The sequence below is a fragment of the Notolepis coatsorum genome (genome assembly GCF_963971535.1).
Source record: "Notolepis coatsorum genome assembly, chromosome: 3".
Taxonomy (NCBI): Eukaryota; Metazoa; Chordata; class Actinopteri; order Aulopiformes; family Paralepididae; genus Notolepis; species Notolepis coatsorum.
The window spans coordinates 73,374,169-73,389,417 of record NC_140167.1 but is presented as its reverse complement, the minus strand read 5'-3'; the positions used below and the strand labels follow the sequence as shown (position 1 = coordinate 73,389,417).

Genomic DNA, 15,249 nt, shown 5'->3' with positions numbered 1-15,249 from the left:
ACCGACTTTGAAATAAAACCCTGAACTATTCAGGTATATTTGAGTCCTTCCCTTATTTGTGGAACATTTATAAAATAAAAAGTAGTCCACTTTGAAAAAAGACTACCATGTGTAGACCTACTTTGAAATAAAACACAGAAAAGGAGAAAAAACACTGGCATCTGTAGACCTACTTTAAAATAAAACCCTGAACTATGCAGCTCTATTTGAGTCCTTCCCTTATTTGTGGAAAATCTATAAAATAAAAAGTAAATTTTTCGTTGTTCGCAAATTTCGCACCACATATCAGGCATACAGGTAAGCCTGCATCGTTAGTTGTGAAAGCAAATTAATCTGTCCACGCTGAATTAAACCCTCTATTTTCCTCAGACTTTCCTTTTTTTGGATTTATCCATTGTTACAGTAGCTTACTGGGGGGTAAGAAACTCAAGATTAGCCACTTGCAGACGGCAGGGAGAGGCGCGGGGTGTGACGTACTGTATATTTTAGTTGATGAAATATTTTTGTTGACTAAATATTTTAGTTGATGAAATATTTTTTCATTTCAGTGTCACAGTATGACATCGATCTCCAAAATAATAAAGAAAAATAAAAAAATTGGCCAGGGAGCCGCAGCTGATTGGCTAAAGAGCCGCATGCGGCTCCGGAGCCGCAGGTTGCCGACCCCTGGTATAGGGGGTGAGGAGGTCTGCTAGGTAAGCAGGGGCCTTACCATTAAGGGCTTTGTAGACCAATAGGAGGACCTTGAAGTATATTCTATAGCGCACCGGGAGCCAGTGGAGGGAGGCAAGTACAGGGGTGATGTGAGCAGTCTAGCGGCAGTGTTTTGGGGTACCGTACTTTTCGGATTATAAGCCGTGGCTTTCCCCCCCATTTTTCGACCCTGCGGCTTATATAACGGTGCGGCTTATAGTGGACCAAACCCCGAAAATGTAAAAATCGTAATATTGCTTTTTTTACTGCATTGAAATGTTATTTATCTGTTCCCTTATTTGCTAAACTTAATACAACTTGTAAATGAGTTAATTCTTGTTATTTGTCTGACAGTATTGTGTTCCAATGCTGGTGGGAAAACTACAAACGAGAAGCTGGGTGTGGTCGTGCGCGTGCACTTAGCGAGGTGTTGAAACACACAAGAATAACAACTTGTTTGTTGAAATGTTAATAAATGGGAGCTTCCTCAAACAGCCATCTCTTTTATGACAATCCCCTCTGTGCACGAACCCTTACATATGGTAATTAAACATTAAAACACCTGCAGCTTATAGTCCAGTGCGGCTTATATATGTACACATCATTCAATTTAGCTGCTGCAGCTTATAGTCAGGTGCGGCATATAGTGCGAAAAGTACAGTAGTTGTAGACGGGCTATGGTGGATTTATTAAGCCCCAGGTACAGGGAGTTACAGTAGTCTAAGCGTGAAGATATGAAGGCGTGAATGACTCTTTCCAGGTCTGAGGGGGAGAGAATGGACTGATCCTGGCTATGGACCGGAGCTGGAAAAAACACCCGTTCACCACTGAGTTTACCTGCCTATTGAAGGAAAACTCTGGGTCAAAGAGCATGCCCAGGTTTTAACCAAGGGCTTGACTAGGGGAGACAGGTTACCCAGGCTGCTGGCAATGACACTGGTTTGGTTTGGGGGATAGGTTTGAGTTACTTGACACCACTGCAACCTGACAGATAGGTTTGAGTTCCGTTACACCACTGCAACCTGACAGGTTTGACTTCCTTTACACCACTGCAACCTGACAGATAGGTTTGAGTTCCTTGACAGCTAGGTTTGCCTGATCATTTCAAGTCCAACTGAAACTTTTGTCCCTGTTAGAAACCATATAATAAAATACATATAATAATAATAAAAAAACATATAAAATACAACAACAAAAAATATACAAAAATACAAATTTACTTGGTAAAATGTGTTATATCCATGAAAACTATAATAAAATTGTCCTCAGAGCTACCAAACTGTTGGGGGGATGGAGTGAATCTTGAGTGACAGCTGATGACAGCAGGCTGGACTGTGTGTCTCTCAAGCCATTATTTTATTAACATTAGCTAGCTTGTAATGTTGCATCAGAGCGGTGGGACGATCCGTCCCAAATGAAGGCATTCAGTCAATTTAATCTACTGGTTAGACCTGCAGGTGGCGCTACTACTATACATACACCATGTATACTATTATTATTATTATTATTGATAGAAATCCACTTTAATATAATTCCACTATTATTATTACGTTATACACAAACATTTATTATTATGACTATTTCTATAATTTTTTTTGCATGTACCTCCCCTCCCCCATGCTGCTATGACACCTGAATGTCCCCAAGGGGATTCATAAAGGAACACTTGACTTGCTGATGTAGGAAAGGTCTGTTATAAATCTAATTCAATGTATGAGTGGCAGCTAACACTAGCTGCTAGCCAGTTGGCTTGTTGCAATAGCTCTGGTGCCAGAGTCCAGGCTACTGCGTATCGAACCCTCACCCGTCCATCTCCTCTGTGTCCCCTTCCTGCACCACGACGCCATGTGTAAGAAAATAAGTGAATCACTCCCAACAACAGTGGTGGAAGAAGTACACAGTTCCTTTACTTAAGTAGAAATACCCAGATAGATGAGTACTCTGCTATGCTTGCACCTCATGGTACCAAAGCACCTCAAAGGCACTAAAAAACAAATTACAAACATCTCAAAACAAGCTAGTCAGACTACTGCTTGACCTGACTCCTAGAACCCACCTCACCCCTGCCCACTTTGACAACCTAGGATGGCTTAGAGTAGACGACAGAGTACAGCAACTTGCAATGGGCCTGGTCTACAAGATACACTACACGACCAAGGTACCCATGTACATGTCAAAATACTTCCCAAAGGTCAGTGAATACCACGATCACAACACCAGAGGGAGCTCCACAAATCATGTTAAACCCAGATTCGGCTCAAACAAGGGACTAAACACGTTTCGCAATTATGCCACATCAATGTGGAACGCCCTACCCAAAGCTGTAAAGGAATGTGAATCACTACCCACTTTCAAAAACACTCTCAAAAAACACCTACGGGAGACTGCAATTCGAAACTGGCCCCTACAAATGTCCTAACCCAGTTGCACAGTAAATGACCAAGTATGGCTTTGTCAGTATTCCCAATGTACAGTGTTCAGTGTCCCCCCCCCCCTACCCAACCCCCCCCCCCCCCCCCCCACCTCCAATGTACAGCCTTCACCCACCCAACCCCACCCCACCCACCCAACCTCCTCCAATGTACAGTTTCTACGTCAAATGTATATACAGTCTTTTTCTGGACACTTTTGTATCACAAACAGTACTGTATTTGCAAATCTGATATGTCATAAATGTATAGATGTAGCAGTACTGTCTATCTGTATGTCATGTATGTCATATATGTTATGATGAATTGAAAATGGGGGACCCTGATGTAAACAAGACAAAAGTCTTTCTCTGGTCTGCATCCCCTTAACAATTGTATGTATTGAGCTGTACTGTACTGTACCCATTCTGCAATCTGTTAATAAACTTTTCAATCAATCAATCAATCAATCAATCAATCAATCAATCAATCAATCTGGTAGAAGTAAAGGTCCTCCATTCACAATTATATAATAATTAAATAATATAAAAGTAGAGAAGTATTTGCCATTGAATGTAATGAAGCATCTAAAGTGTTGAATATAGAGGGTGTATATATGGTTGTAACTGACTGTAATTGCTCTCTACTGCCCTCATGACTGCATGTATATCTGTGTCCACTGGAGGGCGCTGTAGGCGGAGCGTCTACTGTCTACACCAGGTTGGGACTATATAAACCTTGGTTCCCTCCTACTGTTCCTTCTTCTCACTTCTGCCCCTCCCGGAGGGGAGATCATATGTGCTGCTGTATTATGAGACAACATGATAAATAAACCGCTGCCAGCAGAGCTAGGCCAAAGATAGAATACCATGCCTCTTGTCTACATTATTGTCGCCCCATTGCCAAACTGTTAACATAAAGCAAAAGTATGCATTGACGTTTGTGTATTCTAGTGCTTGGGAGCGTTCAACCATCGATCCATTGACCTCTAAAGGTTATGTTAAAGTGGCATGTGGTCCAGTTATGCTGCTCTGATTAAAGGTTATGTTAAAGTGGTATGTTGTTCAGTTATGCTGCTCTGATTAAAGGTTATGTTAAAGTGGCATGTGGTCCAGTTATGCTGCTCTGATTATGTCCTCTTGAAGTTGACAGGCTTCAAATGGGAAAGTATATAATCATACATTTCATAAATATTTGCCATGTTTTCTATGCAAATTATTTTCATTCAAAGTAACTAGTAACTGATGGGTTCAGATAAATGTAGTGGAGTAAAAAGTACAATATTTCCTTTGAAATGTAGTACAAGTATAAAGTTCCCTAAAATGAAAATACTCACGTAAAGTACATACAGCTTGAAATTGTACTTAAGTACAGTACTTACAAATACAAATACTTTTGCCCAAAGTTGTCAGACAACACCAGCAGATATCACGCCGTCTTGTTTGGGTTTGTGGATAAACCAGTGGTTCTTCATTTCAGACATCTCTGTGTCCGTCTGACCAAGGAGTTGTCTCTTCTTAAGCCGGAGTGGGCGTGGCTTGAGAACAGACACAAACAGGCTTTGCTCTGCTCTTTTTGCAGTGTTGTTATTGTGTATGTAAATGTGATTACTGCTGACGTCCATAGAACCAGATCCACACTATAAGATAGCAGGCACTTTTAGTAATTTTTTTTATAAATGCACTTTTTTTTAACCCTTTCACTACCACACTACAGAAGGTTAACCCTTTACTATCACAGATAGATAGACCTTCTGTAGTGTGGTAGTGAAAGGGTTAACCTTCTGTATTGTCGCAGTGAAAGGGTTAACCATTTGGTAGAGCAGTAGTGAAAGGGTTAAACAAGACTTTTACTTTTTCAAGTGGTGTTAATGCCAACGCACAATAAAACCATTAACATTTTCGGGTGGACTTTAATATTATCATTTATCTTATTGTATCGGGATCATATAATGATCATCAAATTATAATATTGTGGTACCGTTGCGCATGAAAACCATATTATTATTAACTAAAATGTCTCTCAATGTTTTTAATAACAACGCTTTGGTTTGTTAGCACATTTTACATCATGCAGTTCAATGGGAAGAAAGCCAATCAGATCATTTGTGATTTTCATACGTGGTATCGATATCCCAAAATTCCAGGTGATAATGGTGACGTGGATTTCTTTCATCTCACCCCAGCCCTAGCAACAGCAGCCTGTATGCTTGTTTGTAATAACTGGTGTCCATTGTGTTGTTGTCACCAGGTGGTTGTGATCACAACGGACGCTACTCTGGTGAGACGGAGGAGAGAATGGATCATCCCTGCGCAGAAGCTGAAGGAGAACTACGATTACACCAGAAGGGAGTTCATCGCCAAGGTGAGTCCTAATAAGTCATTACTAAGGGTGGGAGGGTTATACAGTTATATATATATATATATAACTGTATGATATCATGTACAATTGTGCTGTATGTACACACACACATCTGTCTGTACATACCTGCATACAGTATAATCCTTTTTATATATCTGTAGATCTATATCTGAACATATGCCTTACTAGTTACGCTGCTGGCCAGTATGACTTACTACCATAGTGTCTTTATACTGTACATATTTTATACTACAACTCTTTCTGTAAATACATCTGATTAGCACTATTATTCAGTAGTACTCATTTTGATATTGTATACCCAGTTCACCTGCACATTGTATATTACTATTGCACTTTACTGTTACATTTACACAAACATTATATATATCCTCTGTGGAATTCTCCTTTAGGGGCCAGACACAGAGGCACCTGTTGTTACTGTGAGCTTTCTTCTTTATCGATGGGTGGCTATCTAGTGTGTTGGAAAATAGCCGAAGCTAATAACTTACTCAGTCAAAAGAGACCTGGTTAATACGATTTATTAACTCAATCAAAGTAAAATAGTCAGAGTTAGGCTGGATGACTCCATCAAGTGTTTAGCTAGGACACCCGGGAAGAGAGACTCCTCACTGGATCTTGAACCATCTTTATACATACAAACTGTAACGGGTGGGGGTCAAAGGAACGTGACATCTTTGGAATGTGGAAATGTGAGGAAGGGAGGAATGGGGGATAGGAAGGAAAGATGGGTAGATCAAAGAGAGAGGGGGGAAGGGGGTCTTATCTCTCACACTAGCTCACTGTAGATTAAAATGTATTGTCATCATACAGCACAAGTACAGTACAAAAAAAATAAGTTTGGCATCTAACCAGAGTGCAAATGTAACAGTAAAATGTCTATGTGATTTGAGTACTGTTTGCCGTTTCAAACTCAACAAAATCTTTCTTAAAAACACTGGTTCAAAACAATAGACTAGGCTACTCGAAACATCAGTCCACAAGAATTTAACTGACCCTGACTCAGAACATATCCCCATGAGACGCTTCTGCAACTTGCACCTCATCAGGCTCTCCGACAACAAACTATCATTACACATGGGCAAAACAGAGTCCATTCTCTTCGGTTCAAATAACAAACTCAGCAAGACTGACGGCTTCTCAGTTACAGTGGGTGACAATATTGTCACAAGGAAAGATGAAATGACCTACCTGGGTTCCATCCTAGAGGCTAATCTTTCCTGTGACAAAATGGCATCCAATGTAATAAAAAAAAGTCAACCAACGAACTCGATTCTTGTACCGGATCTCCTCTCTGGTAAACAAGAATACCCTGAAGACTCTGGCAGGAGCACTCATTCAAGGGTACTACGACTATGCTTGCACCTCATGGTACCAAAGCACCTCAAAGGCACTAAAAACCAAATTACAAACATCTCAAAACAAACTAGTCAGACTACTGCTTGACCTGACTCCTAGAATCCACCTCACCCCTGCCCACTTTGACAACCTAGGATGGCTTAGAGTAGACGACAGTACAGCAACTTGCAATGGGCCTGGTCTACAAGATACACTACACGACCAAGGTACCCATGTACATGCCAAAATACTTCCCAAAGATCAGTGAATACCACGATCACAACACCAGAGGGAGCTCCACAAATCATGTTAAACCCAGATTCGGCTCAAACAAGGGACTAAACACGTTTTGCAATTATGCCACATCAATGTGGAACGCCCTACCCAAAGCTGTAAAGGAATGTGAATCACTACCCACTTTCAAAAACACTCTCAAAGAACACCTACGGGAGACTGCAATTCGAAACTGGCCCCTACAAATGTCCTAACCCAGTTGTACAGTAAATTACCAAGTATGGCTTTGTCAGTATTCCAATGTACAGTGTACAGTGTCCCCCCCCCCCCCCCACCTCCAATGTACAGTCCCACCCACCCACCCAACCCCACCCCACCTACCCAACCTCCTCCAATGTACAGTTTCTACGTCAAATGTATATACACTCTTTTTCTGGACACTTTTTGTATCACAAACAGTACTGTATTTGCAAATCTGGTATGTCATGAATGTATAGATGTAGCAGTACTGTCTATCTGTATGTCGTGTGTGTCATATGATGAATTGAAAATGGGGGACCCTGATGTAAACAAGACGAAAGTCTTTCTCTGGTCTGCAACCCCTTAACAATTGTATGTATTGAGCTGTACTGTACTGTACTGTACCCATTCCCATCAATCAGGGCAGGCAGAAAGCTGGTAGAGACAGTATGGATGAGTAGGGAACAGTTACTGTTTTTAAACAGTTACAATTTTACTTATACATTTTAAATTATCATTTGTTTCAGATCCGCTCTGATGCAGATCACCACGATGGGAACGTGCAGTACTCTCTGAAGGGAGTGGGGGCCGACCAAGACCCTTACAACCTGTTCGTGGTCGACCCCAATACTGGCTGGGTTCGTGTGACCGGTTTACTGGACCGGGAGAAAATCCATCTGTACAATGTAAGTTTGATAACATTGCATCTAGTGAAACACAATTCCTGTGTATCTCTGCAACACGTTCTTATCAGAAAAGGTAAATAAAGTACTAAACGACCACTGGAAAATAGGTATATTATGTACGTTATGTTATAGCCATAAGTAATATATTTACATTTCGGATCGGCGAAAGCCCCAAAAAAACAGCACAATCGGGAGTCAATCTAAATGATTGTGGTCGTGGACGAGTGCTCTCACCACAAGACACCCACCCTGCTACAAACACAGCAATACTATGATGATGATGATGATGATTCGTTTTAACGTAAAATGGTTATGGTTAAGATAGAAAGTTAGGGTTATGGTTAGGGTTAGTTTAAAGTAACAATGTGGTTAAGGTTAGGGTTAGGGTTTGAGTGAGGCTATCAGAAAAGTGTGTCTTGGTAGTCTTGAGGTAAAGGCACTTGCCTCCCATGTGAGCATCCTGGGTTTGTTCCCCAGACGGGGAACTCAAACATTTTCTGAAAACGTTAAAAGTAAAAGATATGAATATGTAATATATGTACTTATTTGTAAATACATCAATATATTATTTGTAATATGTACACATTCAAAATGTTCGTAAATACGTCAATACATTAACTCATTGAGCGCCACGCTGTTTTCCCATCTTTACTCAATGGCACCAGCGTTATTGACCATTTTCGCAATGTTTGCGGACCCATCATGTGTTCTGTATTATAGCTATGGAGACAATAGTATGGCTCATTTGACAGGCGATATTTATAGTCCAACATTGACAAACCAGTTTGTTTCTACATACTTTTGTTTGTGCGCTATTCCACGCTAAACATCGCCCCTTTTCGAAATAATCCAGTCTCGTTGTCTAGGTAGTGAGATATGACGTGTTATATGCATATGCGCAAATCGTTCGGGTTGCTCGCCTGAAACCTATATTATTTCCAAATCAAAAGTATATACCATATATGTTTCTTCACAAAATCATCAAGGGGGGGGGGTCGTTTCACAAAGCTGTGATCGTTACCAAAAGCATGTTTTAGGTTAGGTAAAATACGATGCTGTGATCAATACAAAAGCATGTTTTAGGTTTGGTAAAATATACCTAAAATAGACCTTACCTTAGTCAGAAGGTACTCTAAAATTAATTATCCCAGTAGTTCCATCGTGATCTCCATTACTCGTGTGGATTGGGTGAATGAATGAATGAATGAATGAATGGGTCTGGCTATAATACGGGAAACAATAGGTTTCAGGCGAGCAAATCTCCGACAGATGGCTGTGTGCTCATTCACTTTGAGGGGGAAGGGATTCCTGCAGCCGGAGGTACCTCAGTACTGAAAGACACCTTAGAGACCCAGTTCAAAAGGTAGGCGATACTGCCACCTTTCGGGATTCGATCATCATTGCAATTATAACGTAGGGGATAGGGAGACACAGGCAGGCCCTCGACCTGGCATACCGTGCGGCAAAGGGAACCGATCCCGCCTACCTCCGGTCAATGGTCTCTAACTACACACCTTCAAGACCCCTACACTCTGCATCTTCTGACCCCCTCAGACCTACTCCTATCCCAGCTCTGGGAGGGTCATCAAGGAGAAGCCGCCTTTTCTCAGTCCTTGCCCCACAATGGTGGAATGAACTGCCCACCCCAGTTAGGACAGCCGAAACCCGTCCAATTGTTCGCCGTCGACTAAAGATGCACTTCTTCAACCATTATCTGAAATTAATATAATTTTTTTTTTTACAAATTAAATCTAACCCTAACTACTGTCATGCACTTGTCCTAATAAACTAACCTACACTGTAGCACTTTGATGAACATTGTTACTAAGCTGATAGAGTTGTGCCCTTCCTGATGACTTGTTGTACAGAACTTGTAAGTTGCTTTGGATAAAAGCGTCAGCTAAATGACTAAATGTAAATGTGATGATGATGGTAATGATGATGATGATGGTGGTGATGACTGATGAGGATGGTGATGATGATGGTGGTGGTGAAGAGGATGATGGTGGTAGTGCTGATGATGGTGGTGATGATGATGAGGATGCTGATGTGACTGTTCCCATTCCAGCTGACAGGCGTTGCTACATACAGAAATGGCAAACTTGCAGAGAAGGACATTGATTTACGAGTGGCGGTTGTGGATGAGAACGACAACAATCCTGTCTTTAACACAATGCCTCCAGGGGAGGTGGATGAACTCAGTGTGGCAGGCAAGTTTCCTCCCCATGTCTTGGTGGCCATCTTAAAACTGGAGCCACATTCTGTCTGTTAAAAGGATACTTTTGCATTTTGAATTTGAGTTGGCTCTTGTTCTTCACCAGACACTTGTCCTTCAGTTTCTTTAAAATGGAATGTTAGCATTCCTTGTTGAAACCATGGGATACAGCTAGCTGGCAAGCTCACCGCTAGTAGTGCCCCATGTTTTACAAATGGAATGCTAACATTTCATTTTGTGTTGAAACTGATTCATGGAGAAAAATAATCAACAGAATTTAAAAATGTCAAGTAGCCTATCCCTTAAGGCTTAAAGCGATATGGACGTTTTGTAGAACATTTGACTGTATGTTCCTCACCGGATATATAAGTCCATTTACTTATCAATTGCAACATTATGTTTATCTTTACTTATGTAAAGTCCTGTAGGGTCTCCTTTCGCCTGTACACATCTTTTTATATATATTTTTATTTCATTGTGTACTTTTGATTTGCTTAATAAAAAATGAAATACTTCCACTCACTTTCACCAGTAACCTCCCACGTTTTGATTAATTGGTGTGCACTATACAATTTGTTCTCACATTTTGATTAATTAGTGTGCACTATACAATTTGTTCCCACATTTTTATTAATTGGTCTGCACTCTGCACTATACAATTTGTTCCCATGATTTTATTAATTAGAGTGCACTATACAATTTGTTCCCACGTTTTGGTTAATTTGTTGTCACTAATCATGAAATCATTTTGACAGTGCACAAGACCAAGTCATTCCTTCCCCTGCTTATCGTCCTTGATTGTAGATAGCTATGGATAGAGACTATTTAATAAAAAGCTTTACTTTAGCTTGGGGATGGGTTATTATGTGTAATTAACTGTCATATTTATAGTTGATTTTGATGATTGTTTTATACGTTTTATGAAACTACAGTAGTTGATAATATCTCAAAATGTTCCTATCCAGCCAAAATCACCATTTCCATGGTAGTGCCTCGCCAAACTTCAATCACCTTGTGTAAATTGCAAGTAAATTGCAAGTAAAGAGTTGAACATGAAACAAGCCAGTGTAAGCCAGTGATCTGATCATTACCTGGTCTGGTTTCAGGTACGAGTGTCATGAAAATCAGCGCAACGGACTTAGACGAGCCAGGGAATCCAAACTCAATGATCGCCTTCACCATCATCGAGCAGAACCCGGCGGGGGAACAGATGTTCTCCGTCGGACAGGGCGGGGATATCCTCGTCCGTCGGCCCACGCTGGACAGAGAGGTGTGTGTGTTTGGGGGATTCATCAGAGAACAATTAATTTAATTCCCAAATTCATCCATTTAGAAAAAAAAATAAACGTGGCCTCCAACCAGAGTGCAAATGTAACAGTACAATAGTAATATACAATGTACAGGTGATTAAACGGGATATAAGATATATAAATGAGTACTACTGAGTAATAATGCTAATCCGATGTATATACAGAGTTGTAGTATTATTATGTACAGTGATACAAGTATACAAATGAATTGTGCAACATTAAAAATGTATTAATTAATAATAAAAATAATCGACTATCCAACAACTGATTTAGGAGTTTATGGGTTTTGTGAGAGTGGGGCCTAAATTTATAAAAAATGTCAGCCAGGCAGGGGTCAAAATGGGTACAGGTCCTCATAAGTTCAGGGAAAAGGCAAGGAGAGTTGTCAGGCAGGCAGGGGTCAGAGCACGTCTATCGAGAGCCAGAGATCAGGGTGAAGAGCCAGGTAGGACTGTGGGGAAAGGAGGACAACAAAGGGTTAGGCACGGTCGGAGAACAACGGACTAGACTAGAGAACTATACGAGAGAGCAGAATAACACTGGGAAATACGAAGTTACGATCTGGCAGCCTCATGACATCTGCAGCGGGGTTATATCAGTTCAGTTCAGTTCAGTTCACAGTTTTTATTTGCCACATGGAATCATACAATCAGAGTTTCTTCATTACACAATCATAAATATCATTCCATGGACGTAATTGGCCCACAGATGTCAATCAGCTGCTCCGCTGACAGCAGCACACCTGCACTCTACACCTGCTAGACTAAAGAGAGAGAGAGAGAGAGAGAGAGAGAGGGAGAGAGGTGGACACACAATTTATTTTGCACATAATCTCACACACAACCAAAAACTCTAAACAGTTTTGCACACATTCATTTAGTTTGACAGCTGTTGAGAGTAAATGAGTTTGGATATGGCCACCAGTGATGTCATCGGGGACATTGAATCCTTGTGTTAATTACAGCTCAATTAAATCACAAGGTAACAGTTCCCTATAAGACAAGCTATTGCAATTTCTTTCATCTACATAGTTTAATTGAGCTGTAATTAACACAACACGAGGATTCAATGTCCTCGATGACATCACTGGTGGCCAGAGTTTTTGGATGTGTGTGAGATGATGTGAAAATAAATCTGGTGCCCCTTTACCAGCGTTCACACGTGAAGAGCATAGTTCATACAGCTGCTACAGACACAGTATAATAAGTTGACTTCCGTCATGATGAATAACATGGGAGTTTCAAACCTTGTGTGAAAATGACACCCTCCTGCCACACGGGTGCAGTGTTGTTCTGTTTTAACTGAGCGCTGCTATCGTGTCACAACAACTCTGTATTCATAGTGTTCTCGTGAAGATGCATGATCCCATTAACTCAGCTGTTATCACCTGTTATTTCATTACAATCACCTGTTGTTTTGCCAACCAAGATGTATGCCATGGTGATGATGATCATATGAAAAGGAACTATAGTTAAACCTATTAGAGATTTACCACAGAAATACTGTAGTGATTCACCATAGTATTGGAATATTAGTGGAATGTAGTGGAATGTTATAGAAATGTATGGCGAGTCACTATAGTATCCCTGTGTTTTTTATAGAAATGCTAAATGTTTCACTATTCACTATAGTATTTCTGTAGTAATTGGTGTGTGGGGGGGGAAATACTACTATAATACTATAGTTTTATGGGATTTTCTGGTGGAGTAATTGAACACTATGAATATTTGATCAAATACCATTTTATTTGTTTGTATTCCCAGCTTCACGAACAATACATTTTGACGGTCAGAGGTCAGGACATGGACGGCGACCCCAAGGGAAACGTCGCCACAGGAACCGTTACCATCCGCCTGCGAGACGTGAACGACAACGCCCCCACTCTGGAGAAACAGGAGGTACAAGCTGGTTTTTACATGTAAAGGGAACATAAAGGGAATATAAAGACACTATGGTAGTAAGTAAGTCATACTGGTCAGCAGATATGTGCAGATATAGAATCTACAGATATAAGATAAGATAAGATATTACTTTATTGATCCCCTTGGGGATTATATGGATTATAGGATTAAAGGATTATATGCAGATATGTACAGCTATATACAGTAAGAATATATACAGTATATATATATATATTTCAAACAGATCACTTCTAGTTTCAAACATATCATTTCTAGTTTCAAACAGATAATTTATAGTTTCGAACAGATCATTTATAGTTAAAGTTGTTTGGTCTGCAGTCAGTTCATAGAGCATGTGTTTTTGCAGTATGGGGGAGAAATAATGGAGAACACACAAGATGTGGAGGTGATGAGACTCAAAGTGCTGGACACGGACGTGGAGTACGTCAACCAGCTGGCCCACTTCGACATCGTCAAGGGTAACGAGGCTGGCTACTTCAGCATCACCACAGACCCTAAGACCAACGAAGGCGTCCTGATGCTGGACAAGGTACTGTACACCTGTGAGAGAATTGTAGTTTAGCAAACTTAAGTTTTAGCTAATGTAAAAGTGGGCACCCCCATTTTCAGGTACAGATTTACAAAAAAGTAGTTTAGGATTTAGGCAAGACTGCCGATGACCCGGAAACACATTTGTTTAAGTTTTATCTCTTGTCCACCCCTCCCAGTATATTAAAGAGATACTATTGTCTCTTAACAATTTATGATCTATCCAAATAATAATAATAATAATAATAATAATAATAATAATAATAATAATAATAATAATAATAATAATAATAATTTATTACATTTATATAGTGCTTTTCTAGACACTCAAAGCGCTCCCCACAATGTAGGGTGGAAATTGCCTCCTTCACCACCACTGGTAGCACCCAACCTTGGGCTATGCAGGCTCAATGGCTGGCATACACTGGCACCAGGCACATATTACACTACACAATGGCTGAACGGCTCAGGAGACAGGGATTGATATCAGCCAATTAACACTTTGATTACCAGCCATGCAGTGCGCCTTACCCCCGTTGAATGCCACCACCCACTTCAATGATAGCGCTCTCATATATGTCTTAAATTATGTGTCTAATTTGGCCGTCGCTTATCAATGACTTGTTTGCAGTCAACATTGTCGAAACGGATTGTTTTTTAATCGGTTCATTTCCGTTTTATACCATTTTGAAAACCCCTCGTTTTCTTGAAAGTTTCAGGAAAATATAAAGATTCTGTGATAAACGCCCTTTACTGGAATATTCTGGAATACACAAAACATTGTAATTTTTCGGCCTATTTATGAATAGTTTTCAAATAAACGCTAGATTATCGATAGTATATGTGTACTTATGCACGCTAGAGAAGCGGGCTGAAAAATCTATTCTCTCATTTCCTGATAAGCGCACACACACACACACACACACGGCACACGCTGATATCTCTGTGAAAAAAGGTCTGATTATCCTAAGACTGGTAAAATAGATTCCTTACCTCAGATCAGATGTTCTCCAAAAAGATTATTCCAATTCCTGATCGCCATTCCAAATATCGATCGCGTTTATTGATTTAGCGCTGGGTACTGGAAATATGTATTCCACGCTGTTTTGCGGCTCGGCAATGACTTGGATCCTCTCGGATGGCTTGCCGGAGAAGTAAAATGAGGAAACTGGATTCCCCCCCCCATGTGTTTCATTCAGTCTAATCCAATGGGGTGCAGTACAACAGGGAGAGACGATAGGGGGTGGTATTTTCCCAATGGAGCTCAGAGAGAGTTTGCAGCACTAACGTGAGACT

The 15,249-nt window shown here is 40.5% G+C and overlaps 1 protein-coding gene across 1 annotated transcript in view; it reads left to right on the top strand.

The window, feature by feature from the left end:
• Positions 1-15,249, top strand: part of dsg2.1 (desmoglein 2, tandem duplicate 1) — a 44,390-nt gene that overhangs the window by 7,254 nt on the left and 21,887 nt on the right. The window contains exons 2-7 of the mRNA XM_084310660.1: positions 5,352-5,465; positions 7,820-7,978; positions 10,047-10,188; positions 11,300-11,463; positions 13,267-13,401; positions 13,772-13,954. Coding sequence (XP_084166786.1) covers positions 5,352-5,465; positions 7,820-7,978; positions 10,047-10,188; positions 11,300-11,463; positions 13,267-13,401; positions 13,772-13,954 — 897 coding nt within the window. The remainder of the gene's footprint in view (positions 1-5,351; positions 5,466-7,819; positions 7,979-10,046; positions 10,189-11,299; positions 11,464-13,266; positions 13,402-13,771; positions 13,955-15,249) is intronic.